This window comes from Peromyscus californicus, unplaced genomic scaffold (assembly GCF_007827085.1).
Source record: "Peromyscus californicus insignis strain IS unplaced genomic scaffold, ASM782708v3 Scaffold_4__1_contigs__length_199733344, whole genome shotgun sequence".
Taxonomy (NCBI): Eukaryota; Metazoa; Chordata; class Mammalia; order Rodentia; family Cricetidae; genus Peromyscus; species Peromyscus californicus.
The window spans coordinates 80,109,862-80,126,012 of record NW_026294562.1 but is presented as its reverse complement, the minus strand read 5'-3'; the positions used below and the strand labels follow the sequence as shown (position 1 = coordinate 80,126,012).

General features: G+C 46.6%; 1 protein-coding gene across 6 annotated transcripts in view; it reads right to left on the bottom strand.

Annotated features, from left to right (window-relative positions):
* Positions 1-15,476, bottom strand: part of Arhgap17 (Rho GTPase activating protein 17) — a 91,322-nt gene extending 75,846 nt beyond the window's left edge. For 2 of the 6 annotated variants that reach the window (XR_008222804.1, XM_052760056.1), the window contains exon 1: positions 15,264-15,475. Coding sequence is in view for 5 of the 6 variants with exons in the window: in XM_052760056.1 (XP_052616016.1) it covers positions 15,264-15,316 (53 nt within the window). In the remaining variant the exon portion in view is untranslated. Of the gene's footprint in view, positions 1-15,263 lie in introns of all 6 variants that reach the window. The other 4 variants (XM_052760054.1, XM_052760057.1, XM_052760060.1 and 1 more) reach the window with 3 other exon arrangements.
* Positions 15,477-16,151: the final 675 nt, after the last annotated feature.

Genomic DNA, 16,151 nt, shown 5'->3' with positions numbered 1-16,151 from the left:
CCAATTTTACAGGTGAAAACTGAAGCTTTGCGTTTCTGAAAGTCACAGCAGGCACAGTGGCCATGCCTTTAATCTAGCACTTGGGAGACAGGAGGTGGACAGAGCTCTGTGAATCTCAGGCCAGCCAAGACCACACAACCACACTTAAGCCACCATCTCAAGGAAACAACAAAAAGGGGAGAGAGTGAGAGAGAGAGAGAGAGAGAGAGAGAGAGAGAGAGAGAGAGAGAGAGAGAGAGAGAGAGAGAGAGAGAGGAGAGAGAGAGAGAAGTTTCATCCAGTCCTAGTCATCTGTATGCAGCTATGACCCTTCTGTTTATCTGCTCATTAGGCCAGTGCTCTTTCAATTGAGAGCTTCATATACGAGGGTATTAGCCATCCATCGATTGTGGCTACTGTTTTTCCCAACTAGCATTCACCATAGCATTAATTATGATACCACAACAGACAAAGTTACTTATTTTGTGGTGCTGAGCACCAAAACCTAAGGCCTTGAGCACCCAGAAGTGCTCTGCCCAAAATTTAATTGCTTAAATCTATTTTTTCCACACTTTTATGCCAAGCCATGAAGTACTTTACTTTCTATGATAAGCTGCACTTATTTCTATTAATTTTTTTTTTATGATGTATTTCTCCTTATACTGGGCATTGAACCAGGGACTCAAAGCATGCTGGGCAAGTTCTCTAACACTGAAACTGCTCCCAGCCACTGTGTAAAACTCTTGATCCATTTGGGATTTACTTTGGCATACAACGGTCAGGTGAAATCTAACCTGACTGGTCCCCAACCAATGCGAACCTGTTGTCTCATGCCATTTCCTCACTGTCTTGTGATACTTCTTTATCACATGTCAATGTCTTAAACATACCAGGGCTCGTTCCGCTGTGGTGTCAAGAGTCCTTGGAGCAAAGCACAGAGGCTGAACAGGTGAGAGGGAGAAAGGGGGCAGAGTGGGAAAAGAGAGGGGGAAGAAGGGGGAATGGAGGAAAAGAGAGGGAGGGAGGGGCGAAAAGAGAGAAGAGATGAAGAGGGGTGAGGGAAGAAGGGTGAGGGAGAGAGAGTATGTGCTGGCAAGCTGGGGATCAGAATGGTGGCGCCTCAGCTCCTCGGGCTCAAGTTCAGCACGCTCACTACACACCACAGCCAGAGTTTTAAAACACCTCAGTCAGCTAACTGAGGAAAAAGCCATTTCTGATGGGAAATACCTGGAGGACTAGGAATTCTCCTCCCCGAGAGAACACTTCTGCTTTGAGGGGAGCTCACATTTAACACAAGAGCACGTGTTCTAGAGACTAGTGGAAGAGAAGACCCCCAATGGAAGTGACCACCGCTAAGGCATCTCTCCAGAGAGCAGCCGCAGCATGGAGCTCTGGCTGAGTGTCTTTGAGAACTGCTGGGTTTGCTGAGCAGCCAGACTGGAAGAGGGAGTTTCCTCACCTTGGAGCTCTTGTCCATGGCCTTGATACCTCTGGAGCCTGTGAAATTACATACAGATCCTCTCGGAGTGTGGGAGGAGTTCTGGCCCAAGAACTGTTACAACCTCCACCTAAAATCTTCAGCAAAGCCTCTCTTCTTAAAGAATGCCCAAGGAGTCAGAGCCTACAATTAAGTCTATTGCCTTGTGACTTGCTAACCACTTCCTAAAAAGCAACACGAACACACCACCACCAATAATCCGTTTCAAGTCCTTTGCCATTGCTCATCTTCCCCCAGGCCCTTGTCTGAAGTGCATTTGTGTTCTCCTTAGAACCAGACTAGGACAAGCTCAGCATCCAGCCAGGCAGCCACCCAGAACAAGTGGGCCCATGTAAAATGGACTCGGCCCATGGGACTCTCAGAAGAAACGCATAGTTCACAGCTGACTACGGTGGTGTGTGGCTGAAGGCTGAAGCAGAAGGGCTGCCATGAGTGCTAGGCTGGGCCAGCCTGGGCTACATAGTCAATCCCAAGCCAGCCTGGGCTATACAATGAGACCGTGCCTCCCACTCCCACCCTTACACACACACACACACACACACACACACACACACACACAAGTGTATGGAGTACAGAGTTACCCTCTCTATCTTCCTATTAAAAATGCATATTCTAAGCCATCATCAAGGAATGGTTCCTGGAGAGAGCTGGATGAGGATCACCTGGGATGTGAGAGAGTAAGTTCAAAAAGCAAAAAAAATGTCAAAAAGTGAGACACAAATCTGTCAGCCCAGTGGCCTCCTTACCAGGTCATGTTACCATTTCCACTCTCTGAGGACTGGGATCCAGTCACCTTCATGAAGGATGTTCTCTCTCCTAGTTTACAAATCCCACTTTCACCTGCCTCAGCACCAGACTGTAGTGGCCCCTCTCTTCAGTCCCTCCTCAACCCCTCCAAACGTAGGCAAGATTTGAGAAGCATATCTGCTATGTTCATTCTCAGACTGTACCCATAAGAACACCTCATTCCACTTGCAAACATGTTGGGCTCCCCTCCCCAGCTGGCTCTGAAAGTATCATTAAAGAACAAGTTTACTTTCTTCTGCAAAAATACTCACCTGTCAGCCTTATAAAGACTCAAATAGGGAGACACACTCACGCTGTGTCTTTGAAGAGAATGGACTGGTGCTTCCAGACTTCAAAAGTAACCCAGATTATAACACTTGCATTTCAGTAGGATTTGTGCTGGACAGTTTCATGTCAATTTGATACAAGCTGAAGTCATATGAGAGGAGGGAACATCAACTAAAAAAAATGCCTCCATAAGATGGCAAGCCTATAAGGCATTTTCTTTATTAGTGATTGATGGGGAAGGGCCTAACCCATTGTGAGTGGCATTATCCCTGGGTCCTGGAGTCTATATGAAAGCAGATTGAGCAAGCCACGAGGAGCAAGCCAGTAAGCAGCACCCCTCTGTGGCCTCTGCATCAGCTTTTGTCTCCAAGATCCTGCCCTGTTTGGGTTCCTGTCCTGACTTCTGTCAATGATGGACTACGACATAGAAATGTAAGTCAAATAAGCCTTTTCCTTCCCAACTTGCTTTTTGGCTATGGTGTTTCATCAAAGCAACAGAAACCCTAAGTAAAACAGGATTGAAGTATTCCTTACCATGTTTCTGCAAAGCCAGGCAGGAAAAGACTCACAGACCTTCCACACAACAATAATACCAATAAGGATACAGCAACACGTATCTTGGAGCCTGAACAATTAAATAAAGGATGGAAAAGAAATCATCCAAAGAAATAACAGGAAAAAGCCAGTCCACAATGGTATGTTCTATACAACTACTCTGAAAGATAAGACATGAAGATCACACAGGAACAGGAGCAGCAACTCTGTTCCCAAAAGGAGGGGAGGAAAAAAGAGAGCAAAGGATAGAGGAAGAATGAAAGAAACCGAAGAAAAAACAGAAACAACAGATGATCACACACACACACACACACACACACACACACACACACACACACACACACACTAGTGAACCAGAGATATAATAAAATGATCAATTGTAACTAGTCAAATATACATAGCATATTAACGTCACTCATGTTAACCAATAAAAGTAGTTAGGTCCTCAAGAAATAAGAAAACACCTGGTGGTGATGGCGCACGCCTTTAATCCCAGCACTCAGGAGGCAGAGGTGAGCAGATCTCTGTGAGTTCGAGGCCTACAGAGCAAGTTCCATGACAGCCAGGGTGGTTACACAGAGACACCGTCTCAAAAAAACAAAAACAAAAACAAGAAAGAGAAAACACATGGAAAGCACATAAAAGTCTGTGTATATAAAAGCACCCTATGGCCCCAGGTAGATTTTCTGCCTCTACCAAGTCTCCCTGGGGCTCAGCCCACAGATTACTAAACCATACATCTCTGGAAAATAAATTAATTTACTTTTGTATCAATAGGGCCTTAAACAGAGTAGGTACCCAATAAATATTACTACTGGTTTATTTGTTTTATTATTCAGACAAGTTATCACTAGCTCAGGCTGCCTGGAATTTACCATCCTCCTGTTTCCGTCTCCCATGTCCTGGGATTCTGTCATGTATCACTACCACACCTGGCCCAATTAATATTTTAATGAATAAATCTCCAAACAATCAGAATTTTAAATTCCCTAGAGGCTAAAAAAGAAGCATTATCAGCATACTTTTTAAACAAAAATTAGGGGGGAGGGTCTGGAAAATGATCGTATGAAAAGGACTGGCTAAACCCAGACTAAAAATCAATACACCAGATTATGACCACCAGTCACTGAGACAGTGCAGAACTGGCCCTCACACATCAGCAGATCCTGAAGCAGTGGGAGCAAGGAGGGCCAGCAGAAGACCCAAAGAACACGTAAGAAAGAGGAGGGAGTATTAGACACACAACGCAGAGGTGAAGAGTCACCCCACGGCCTATTTCAGCAAGGAGCAGCCAACTGTGCCTCGATGTCCTCGGCTTGCCTGTCCCTCTTCCGCAGCCTGCACACCATAGTACTGTTTTCCCATCGGTCTGAGGTGCCTTCACCTCAGGCCCGCTTATCCTCACCTCTCAGCCTGGCGCCACAGCCTCCTAGCCACTCTCCTGCACATCCTAGCCACACCTGCTCCCAGACGTGGAGCCCAAAAGCAGCAGCTTCACTTTCTGGGCTGCACACAGAAGGGCCCCTCAATTCGACTGCGGTCGTCGGCAAACCATGACCTCTTCAAATTGGAAAAGGAAATTAATGACAGGTTACCAAGAGGCACAAGCCATCAACACCGCCTGTCTCCAGGGGTTGGTGTTGGTCCAAGACTGTATTTTCATTTCACATCTGGGAGTTCAGGGAGTACATTATTAACTGTTAACATCCCCAAATGCAAACACAATGAGGGTATTACAATTATCTGAAGAGAGGTATAAACCTGCTGAAAACTGGGTCAATCACCATCATGCATGGGGAGGAATTTGTGAGGCCCCACTCACCACTGAAGTACTGTGGGCAGTTAATGGCTACTAGCAGAGGGGATATCATTCTTTTTAACCTATTCCTGCTCATGCAAACAATCATAATTAAACTCAGTGGGTCACACACAAAAGTTATGAAAGTAGGGGGTGGGGCTTATTGAAAAGAAGGGGTTCATTGGGAGGGGAGGAGGAGCGAGAGAGGGTAATGGGAGTAATAATGACCCAAAATCCATTATATATATATATATATATATATGTATGAAATTATTAAAGATATATTTTTAAAAAAAACAAGTACAAAAAAATTTTAAAGTGCGCTATGATAAATACAATAATAACACAACAGAATTTCAATGAGCAACCAAATTTCTCTTTGGAGGAAAGATGTAATCGGTTAACACCAGGTTAAAGAAAGGCGGAGGAAGGTCACAGCAATTCTAATGTTTCTGAAACCTTTCAAGAGGCAAGCTACACTATACCGACGGACTGTCAGTGCACGCCAACAGCCATCCTCTACCCGAGGGACCTGAAAACAAGATGCTAAGCAGCAGACCCAGCTGTCTTTCTGACGTATAAGCGGAAGGTATTAAAGGACAGGACAGTGTCAGGTCCCCTATGTTTACTTCTGACCTGCTGCTGCAATTCTGTTGTCACTTACTATCGCCATCAGTCTGTCATCAGGATGCCCAGGTGTTCTGCATCCAGAGAAGCCCTAACTGAACACGTGCCCTCCCCCCAGGCACATGGCAGAGACCCCTGTACTACACCCACCATCCTCAATCCTAGCACCCCCATACACAGTGAGCAAAATACTCTGGTGTATTCCCCCAGGTACGGCTGGGTTTAGTTTTAATCAGCCACTCCAGTCCACACATCTGCAAGTATCCAATGACCATGTGAAATCCAAGCTGGTGGATTTCTAAATGTTTACCCTGACAGGTGACAGGAAGCTGGAAGAATCTCCATGCATCTCTCAACATTTGTTGATATAAATATTTGTGTTCACCTGAGTCCCTCTTGACTTGCTCTATGATTTGTGATTTAAGGCATTTATGAGCATACATCTGACTGACTTGTGTGAAATAATATGAGAAAGTAAAGAAGAAATGCTAATGAAACATTAAAGGAGAGATCAAATGGACGGCTAGACCAAAGGGCATCTCTGATAAGGCAGACACTGAAAAAAGAAAACTGTGGGAAGGGAGTGGAAGGGAGAACTTCTTCGACAGTCAGCACCCACTAACAATTCCAAACCCTGCAATCAATGAGTCACCAGCCCTCACAACTAACTGAAAGAGACGGACACCGTTTTCAAACAGTCTCTCATTCCATTGGCAGCAGCTGGGATCTACCTACTCAACAGTTTCTCGGCTGGCACACAAGTTTTCCCCAGATCTGTTCTATCTTCTGGAATCTGTCTTAGACTCAAACTAGCCCAGAACACATTGCTCCACACAATTTACTGCTGCGTCCCGTAAGCCAGCAAAACCAACTGAAAGACAATCTTCAGTCCAGGTGAAAACTGAGAGGCTGACCAAGGTGACAGGAAGGATGCCCATCAAGAGCAGAAACCATGCTAAAGGATAAGAACAGGAAGCTGGCTGGGCGGTGGTTGGCGCACGCCTTTGGTCCCAGCACTCGGGAGGCAGAGGCAGATGGATCTCTGTGGGTTCAAGACCAGCCTGGTCTACAGAGCGAGTTCCAGGACAGCCACGGCTACACAGAGAAACCCTGTCTTGAAAAGAAAACAAAACAAAAAAAAAAAAAAAAAAAAAAAAGACTAGGAAGCTCATGACAGTGACAGCAGGATATAAAATGTAGGGGAAACAGGACTTGAAAATGGCTAGGGGTTATGGTGGCATTCACGTCCTTGGGGAAGGAAGAAAAAAATTGTTCTCTTTTATGGTCACTGGGGACAGAACTCTGGGCCTCACAAATGCCACACCAGCATTCCACTAGTGAGCTGCTTCCCCAGCCCAGCAAACTCACTGTAAACTCTCTGGGTTCTAAGGGCCACCCAGGGCATCTTTTTAATCACTCAACCCTACTATTGCAGTGTGTGACTGGGCTAGTTGCCTTCTTTGACAAAGCAGGATGGATTAGACTCAGCCTGTAGGCAAGTCTAGTGACTCATGGTGTAGGGAAGTTCAGAAAAGGAGGAGAATTTAAGGATGAAGGTCATAGTGAGTTCAATTTTTGCAGCGCACTTAGCCAGAATGTTCAAGACTAAGATGGAGTGACAGGAGTGGAGTGGAATGGTGCTAGGCCCAGAGCATAAAACTGCAAACCATCAACCAAGGGTGCGAGTTATGGGGCTGAGGTCACCCAGAAAATGGTGAGAAGAGAAGAGATCAACCGTGCTTCCTGGGGCCAGCACAGTTGGCCTTCCTCTGTATTCCCATCTGCGGGTTCAAACAACCTGGGTAAGAGATATTGGGGGGAAATTGCTTTCGTCCTAAACAGATTTTTCCTTTACCATTATTCCCTAAAATATACAGAGTAACATTTATTTATACAGTATTTACAATGTACTAGTTATACTGAGTAATCCAGAGATGATTTAAAGTACATAGAACAGTAGCAATGGCTATATACAAACAGTATGACATTTTATATGAGACCTGAGCATCTGAGAATGTTAGCATCCTAGACCATCCTAAAGGTACCCAGTGACAAATATACAAGGAGTGTGCAGTGCTACTTAGGACCATTATGGTCCTGGAAAGGTAGAATAGCATAACACAACCACCTTTCTTAACCCATCCTTTTGTTTTTAAAGGGCTTCTCATTTTTAAAGATTTTTTTTATTTTATGTCTGTGAATGCTTTGCCTGCTTTGCATGTATGCATGTTTGTATGTATGTATGTATGTATGTACATCATGTGTGTGTAGTGCCTCAAGGCCAGAAGAGGGTACTGGATCCCCTGGAACTAGAGTTACAGATAGTTGTGAGCAGACATTTCAGTGCTAGGAACCCAGTCCTCTGGAAGAGCAGCAAATACTCTTAAGGTCTGAGCCATCTCTCCAGCTCCAAGGGCTCCTCTTTTTAAAGTAGGCTTTTCACTTCATAAATAACATTATGTCCAACTGGTGGATTAAAAGGAAAATATCCAACTGGCTAGGAAGTAAGGTAGCTCTAAAATAAAATACCTACCAACGCTTTTCTTTTCTTCTTATTACAAGGTATTTCATATAAAAATAACATATGTAAAAAATAATAATGACTAACAAATTAGCCATCTCCATCTTAAGAAGTAGCTCACTATACCACCACTGACAACTTTTCATGCCCCAAGCAGTAGTCTCTAAGCTAGAGGTCAAAGCAGACTGCCTAAGGCCACATAAAGTGTGCAGATATGTTTTCTTTGGCTTACATGATAGATTCTTTTCCTTTCTTTTTAGTTGCTAACCCTTAAGTATCATAAAACTTTACAAGAAAATCAGCATTCTGGCACATCACTAAAAATGGGAGGCGTTAAAAGCATGCGGGAGGCAGAGGCAGGTGAATCTCTGTGAGTTTGAGGCCAGCCTGGTCCACAAAGTGAGTTCTGGGGGTGTGAGGGGGCTGGAGAGACAGCTGGGGAGGTAAGACCACTTGCTGCTCTTGCAGAAGACCTGGGTTTAGTTCTCGGCACCCACATGGTGGCTCACAGCTATCTGTAACTCCAGTTCCAGGGGATCTGATGCCTTTTCTGACCTCTGAAGGCCCCTGCATATGTGGTACACATTTATATGCACAGGAACACACACTTACAAAATATATGTTTGTCCCTCTTTTTTAAAAAGGGAGATGTGGCTAAACTATATGCATACTCACCAAGGCAACAAGTGGCTGGAGCTAGAAGTGACCCCCTCATTTAATGGATAAGTGTTCAACAGTCCCCACCATTCCCTGTTCTCACACCCACCTCCCACTTCATTTTTGCATCTGCCCTGCCACTTGAATTTGCAATCCCTGCTCATATACTATTAATTGTAGTTTCCGATCTCTTGGAGTATGGAAGACATTATTTAAAAGACTTACAGACATTCACATAGGTACATTACTACAACTAAAATAGATCCACAATCCTTTTCACTGGGGGGGGGGGCAAAAATGAAAATACAATTGAAACTCATTGACTATGAACTTGACCTGTGATGACAAGAAGCTACCATGGCAGCTACATTTTTATATATCCTTTGGGGTAATTATATGCACACGTTTTGCTAAAGATACACGCTGGGTTTGAAGCTGTTACCCCCAGACTCAGCTGGAGGTTACCTATAACACCAGCATATATGCACACTCCTTCTCCAGACACTGAAAAGTTCTGAATTCTGAAACGCATCTGAAGCAGACATGAAGGCATGCCCATCATCACAGCACTTAGGAGGCTGAGGTAGAAAGATCAAGAGTTCAAGGCCACACTGGTCTATACAGCAAGAGCCCTTTGTCAAAACAAAAACAAAGGCCTCAAGGGTTTCACATCTGTAAATGCGGGTCCTTCGGCCTTCAGGAAATTACATGCAGAGTAGACGGAATGTAATAACTTGATTCAATGGATTTTTACTTGGTTACCATGGTATCCACCTACGTTTGAGAAACAGAATGATACATACAAAGTATTCCATAGTCTGGCATGGTGCACCATGGAGGGTTCTGCCCAGCACCAGGAACTTCTGTCATGGGGGTGACTCATAACAGAGTCCCATGTTGCTGTCATAAATAAAGTTAATGCTAGGTGACCACATCCTTCTGTGGCTATTTTTTTACACCCCTCTTTGGAGGGGGGTTGATTTTCATACACCTGTCGATAAGCGGTCTACCATTCTAGAATTCTGCAACCTGCAACCCACCCAAGGTGGCCTCAGATGATCCAATTAAGAAGATACCCAGATGTAGATCTTTTCCCCACTCCTGCTGTATCAGAGGCTGGATGGAAGCCACTGGGCTCAGTACCTAGCTCAGGTACCCTGTTCAGAGATCTCTGGGGGAGAGGTAGAGTGAAACCCAAGGAGAGGAAAGAGGCTGTTAAGTCAGTGAAGGGTAGAGTGTTATGGCAGGCAAAGCGAGGAGCAAGTATGTGACAGGCCTGCATAGGAAGCGTTGCCTCACAGAGAAGTTCTACACAACATGGTACCAGGGGACCACTGTGAGATCAGCAGGTAGTCATGCACTTGGGCTAAAGTGAATTCCTGCTGCTGTAATGGACAGCGGCTTCTGCTCCTAGAGAGAGTCCTTAGATCTCAATGATTAGGACGAGGTCAGCAAGGAATATAGAGGTAAAGCCAACAAGCTACGGTCTACACACACAGGGAGCTGATGCCTACCCTGATATGAAAGCTGTGGCTTGCTCCAGGACCTGTACTAGACAGGGATATTCGATACTGACAGAATTTCCAAGATTCTTCTAGAAGAAGCATGAGATCCATATTTCTCAGATGAAAAGTACCGATTTTTTAACGTTAACAATAAATGAATAAGCACTGAATAAAGCAAACAGAATACATCTATGACCTGCAAGCTGACACTCTGCCATCTTTGGCTGCGACCATTCATGCAGCCAGAACACTCAAGAGAACTAAGTCAGGTTTCTAAACCTCAGCACTAATGCAGCTGGTACTGCACAATTCCTAGTTGGCACTGTTCAGGAGGACTCATAATCTCAACCCACCAGATGCCTGCAAAAGATGCTAGCAGCAACACTGGCCCCACCTTCCCAAGTCATGACCATCAAGAAGGCTGAAATACGGCTCAGGGTACAGCACTTGCCCTCAGCAAAGCCTCTAAAAAAGCCTCCAGATATGGACCAGTGTTCCCTGAGGAAACACAGCCTCAGGTTGAGAGCCACTAAATTACAGCAACATCACAGCTTCCAAGATTTGATGGAGGCAGCTCTGAAGATGAATGAAGTACCATATATATCTGCTTCAACATCAGACACCTAGTTTGGATCCACAACTCCGTCATGTACCAGCTCCATGACCTCTTTGATCTCTGGCTTCCTTATTGTTAAATCAGGAATAAACAACATCACTCCAGAGCTAGCTGCTGGGAGAATGCAGTGGAGTTCCTCATGAGAAGTGCATTGGCTTAATGATCATGGAAGATGTTGAAGACGTTTGTTCATAAACATGACACCTTTCCTGGTGAAAAGGCAGCCTGAGTTCTATGGTCAGAAGTACAGGGGCTGCGGGGGCAGAAGGCCCACACCACGGCCTGTGTGGGTCACTTAGCTGTGCCAACCTGGCGAGTCATTTGTCCTCCTTCATAAAATATAAATGGCAGGCGCCATGGGTGAGAACCAGGCCAAACAATGAGGCACAGCCCTTGGTAAGTCCCACTGTAGAAAGGTGAAATGATTACTGTGGCCCTACTAAAGATCTCAGCAAATGAAAATGAGCTCTCCAACAAAGTCAGAGATGCAGCGATGCCATGCTATCGGGTAAAGAAGGAACCAGGTCCTCTGAGGCATCTCCTAACACAGAGCCACAGATCACATCTAGCCTCAAAAAATCTTGTGTAATGTCAAAAAAGTGCTTGCTTAACCTGAGTTAAATGCCATCTAATGTTCACCAAAATTTACACTTTAGGCATCTTCCTGAGAACGCCAGAGGTTGGGACCCACATGCCCATAGATGCCCCTTAGTGGAACATGCCTTCCTTCAGGTTCTCTGCAATTCTTCCTTGGCCCTGAGAAGCCTAGGTTTGTAACCTTGACTTACCAAATGAAAGCACTCAGACCAACTCCCATTAGGGCAGACTCTCTGCCAAGGATGTACTCCTAGTTACAGCCCTCCAGGTCCGCTCTTGACACATGCATCTCCTAACTTCATACTTATCCTCCTGTACAGCCTCCTCTACTCCAGACAACATTCCCCCCCACCACCACCACCATCCTGAGGCCCTCGTGCACCATCTGCCTCCACTAGATTAGCTGAAGCAGAGATTCCCACGGAGAACGCCTCTCCGTTACCATGGCAGAACTGAAAAAGCCCTATGGGGTTTTTCTTGCTTACCTAATCAGTGTCTGCCTGTTCTCCTGCTGGTAACAGCACCCCGGTTTACTTTGGGGAACTGGCACTCCTACACTCTCTGTTTGGGTGGGGTTGAGTCCATTCCATTTCCCAGGAAAGGCATGTGACCCAGAAACAGAGCCAATCCTGGGATTTTGGCCACAGTCACAAAGTATTCTTTTCCTCTGAGACTTGCACTGAGGATAATGGAAGCCTGTGAACCCAGCCTGTCTAAAGAGCAAACCCTCCTGGATGCCCCCAAATCCAGCACTGGTATGGCTGGGGCAGGAGGACTGGGAATTCTGGGCTATCCAGTGAGACAGTCTCAACAAAAGCTGTGCTATGTCTGGACTCCTGCTCACAAGTCGATGAATTCCTTTGCCCTCAGGCACCTTGAATTGTATTTTCTCATCACCAGAAGAGACCTAATCCTTGCAAGACAATCTGAAAGCAGTACTTGAAGGTGGAAGGAAAACAGAAGGCTCTGCCCCCATCTCCAGTGTGCAGCTTCTGTGGCCTCCTCCATCCAGGGGCAGACAGGTTCTCCTCTGTGTACTTACCATCCTTTTGAAAGTGCTTATCTTATGTTTACAGTTATCTGGGGCTTGCCTATCTCCTCCATATATCTACTGAGCAGCTCCAGGGCAGAAATCTTTTATTTATCTGATTCTTTAATATCACACAGTGGTGTGCAGTGTAGCCTCAGAGATCTGACTCACAAAAACAACTCTCCCCACTACTCTTCTTTACAGCACCCACATCATGAGAGCACCTCATAAACCTTGCTCACATCACCAACAGACTCACCCATCCTCTGTACACAAATTACATCATGATAGCTCATTCTTTCTAGGCATTACTAATCATCTCCTTGCTGCCCCATGAAACTTCATGGTGGAGTTACGAGCATTCCATCCTACAGGAATACCTCACTGCAAGGTACCATCTAAAATTCTACAAACTGATAAACTAATGGTGGGCATTCACGTATATAAACTCCTTCTCTATACAGATCACAGCTGAGAGAAATCTGTGCTAGAAAAAGCATTGATCTTTACCTAAATACACCCATATCTGCTTCTGGTGCCTACCCATCATCTGGCTCCCCATCCAATAATAATTCTCAACCTCTGTCCTCCATTTTTATTTCTGCCCCTTAGGGTTACCTAAATAGGAACACACACACACACACACACACACACACACACACACACACACACACAAGCACACACATGCACACAAACACACACACACATGCACACAAACACACACACACATGCACACAAACACACAAACACACACACACATGAGCATACACATGCACACACACACACACACACACACACACACACACACACACACACACACACACAGAGAAAGATCTAGGAAATCAACAGCAAGAGAGCAACAGGTTTCTCCCCAGATGTTCTGACTTGAGTCTCATAGCTGCCACACCCTCACAGCGCTGCAAGAGCTGCAGCTTCCACTGGCATCTAGCAATAAAGATTTTCAAACAGTCAAAGGTCAGGGCCAGAATTACTGTCCCAGTATGAATCACCACTACTCTATCCTGTTCACATTTTCCCATACTTAATCCCACAGCACCAGGCAATGTAGTCAGAGCTAGACTCCTGGAATTAACAATTTCAACAGGCCATCTGTCATGGGATAGGAGTCACAGATCTCGGGAATCAAAGACCCACAGGGAAGACTCTCAGGGTGCTCAGTCAAAGAGCCGACACAAGCAGGTAAAGAGGCAGTTGGATTAAAGGAAAGCAGGTAGTGCATAGTATTATGACAGTGCCCATCGGGGACATCAGGGATCTTTCTAGGGCACAGAGACTATCACTGAGAGGCCTAAGGAATGAGTAAGAAGTATCTATCAGCGAGGTGTGGTGAGAGAGGCTTCCGGGATGTCCAGGAAGAGGATACTGCACAAGAAACAGAGGCCTCCCGTGGAAACTGAAAGTGGGTAGGGACAGCTGGAATGTGAACGTAGGAAGGGAGGCTAGGGGGAAGCAGGAGTCCACAGAACCCTAAACGGCTTTCAAGATAGAAAGCTCCCAGAACTTGACATAAAACAGCAATTGTCCCTTGTCCCACACAATACAAAACCTAATAAATAAATAAATAAGAATCTAACAAATAATATATCTTGGTATTCACTAAGTTTTGATTCCGCCATGCATACTGCTGAGAACTCTGAAAGGGGTATGAAATTCACACACAAAAAAATTATCACTTTTCATAATGTTTCTTGTTTGAGCCATTAGAATTATTTGCCTCGATTTTCCTCTTTCTTTAATTCTACACTCAACAGAAAAGAAGGCATGTCTGGATTTAAGGGGCAGGGATTCTGGATAAAGGGTAATGCATACCAAGACTACATGATGGGGATTTTTTTTTTTTTTGAAACTCCGTAACAAAACTTAGCAGAAAGTTGAGGGAAATGAAACATTCTAAAAAAGCAAATTTAGAAAACTCAAGAGGAAGTAAAAGTATTTTCCTACACATAAAAAAAGAAGTGTCTCACGTGCTTCAACCAAACCAAACTCCCCTTAACTGTCAGAGGAGGAGGGAAAGAGCGAGAGCTTTGAAAAATTCATCTATCTCCGTGCAGAATAAAGAGCAAATTGGTTCAGCACAGCTATCCGCCCTGCAAGACCTTGAAATATTTGTTCCAGATAGCACAGCACATGACAACAGCCTCCTAAAGCTCTAAAAACCGCAAATTGTTCCTGTTCTACAGCCTACTAATCTACAGTCCCTCCTGTATTCTTTCATTAAAAAAAAAAAAAATCAATGTTTCCTGTCAAGCACTCATGCAGTATCAAAGAAACGCAAAACATGTTTCCACATCCAAGGTGAGAAAAGACATCCTTTTCCCTTTCCAAACTTCTAAACGTCAAGAACTCGCAACAAGTTCCCAATCGTCTAGATTTTGAGATTGCACGTCTCGATTCTTCACAGGGATACTGAACTTCACTGGCCTAACAATCCTCCAGTTCCCTGTGACCAGGGAGCTCTCTGGAAGGAAAGCTGCAACAGCAGGTCGGCGGGGAGAGCCTGGGAACGCCGTCCCTGAGGCTGCGCGCCTGGCACTGCGTTAGGAACACAAGTTTGCGGAGTTTTCGCGGCAGGCGGCGAGCTCGGGTAGAGGCTCGCGTGGGTCCCCCGAGGACGATGTTCCTTCGGACCGGACAATGGGCAGCGCCCAAGCCACAGCTTGGCGCAGACCCCCGCCCCGCTGGCCCAGGCCGGGCCGCGCCCGGCTCTCCCGGTTCCCCGGCTCGTCGCGCGCAGGACCTCCCCGCCCCTCCGCGCGCCCCCCGCCGGCGCGCCCCGCGCACTCGCCTGCCGACGGTCTGGTTGGCCAGCTGCTTCATGCGGTTGAATTGCTTCTTCATGGCGGCGGCGGTGGCGGCGGCGGCGGCAGGCCGCGGGGCTCGGGCCGGGAAGAGCTTGGGACCGTCTGGCGGTTCCTACATCGCTTCCCGGCCCGGGAGGCGGCGACGGAGGCTACAATTCGGCCCCGCCCTCGCCGCGTCACTTCCAGCGCCGCCGCCCGCCCCTCCTGCTTGACCGAGTGGGGCCGAGCCGAGCCGAACAAGGCCGAACCCAAAGAGGTGGAGTCGAGCAGGTGAGAATGGACCCGAGATGGGTGGAGCTAAGTCAATAGGGGCGGGGACCACGGCGGCCCCGAGGAGGTGGGTGGAGCCGAACCGAACAGAGCCGAAACCAGATAGGTGGAGCCGAGCTGTGCGGAGGCCCGGCAGAAACCGGAGAAGTCTGGCGGAGCAAGACCAAGCTAAACTAGACGAACTTAATGGGTCGAGCCGAAGTAATCGCCCAGTGGAGGAGTTGAGCCAATCAGGATTGGACGAGCATGGCTCAGCCAAGAAGAGCGGGGCCAAGCCCTGCCGGGCCCCTGGACCTTGGCCGTTCTTAGCTAGAGCCTGGCGGGAAGGGCCGAACAGAGCCCAACCTGGGTGGCTACTCTAGTAGGGCCAGCTAGAACGTGGGGTGAGCATAGTAGATCCGGGCCCAGTTGCTCAAGGCGGAACACAGAGGGATGGTGCCTCACCCAGCCGGACCCGGGAGCCGAGCCAGCCTAGAGAGAGAGAGGAGCTGGCCCAAGCAGAATAGAAGGGGAGTTCTTAATCGAGTGAGGCCCAGTCAAGCTAGGGCGAGCAGAACCGAACTGAGGTTAAGCTGAGCTGAGTGGACCGAACTTAGAGCGGT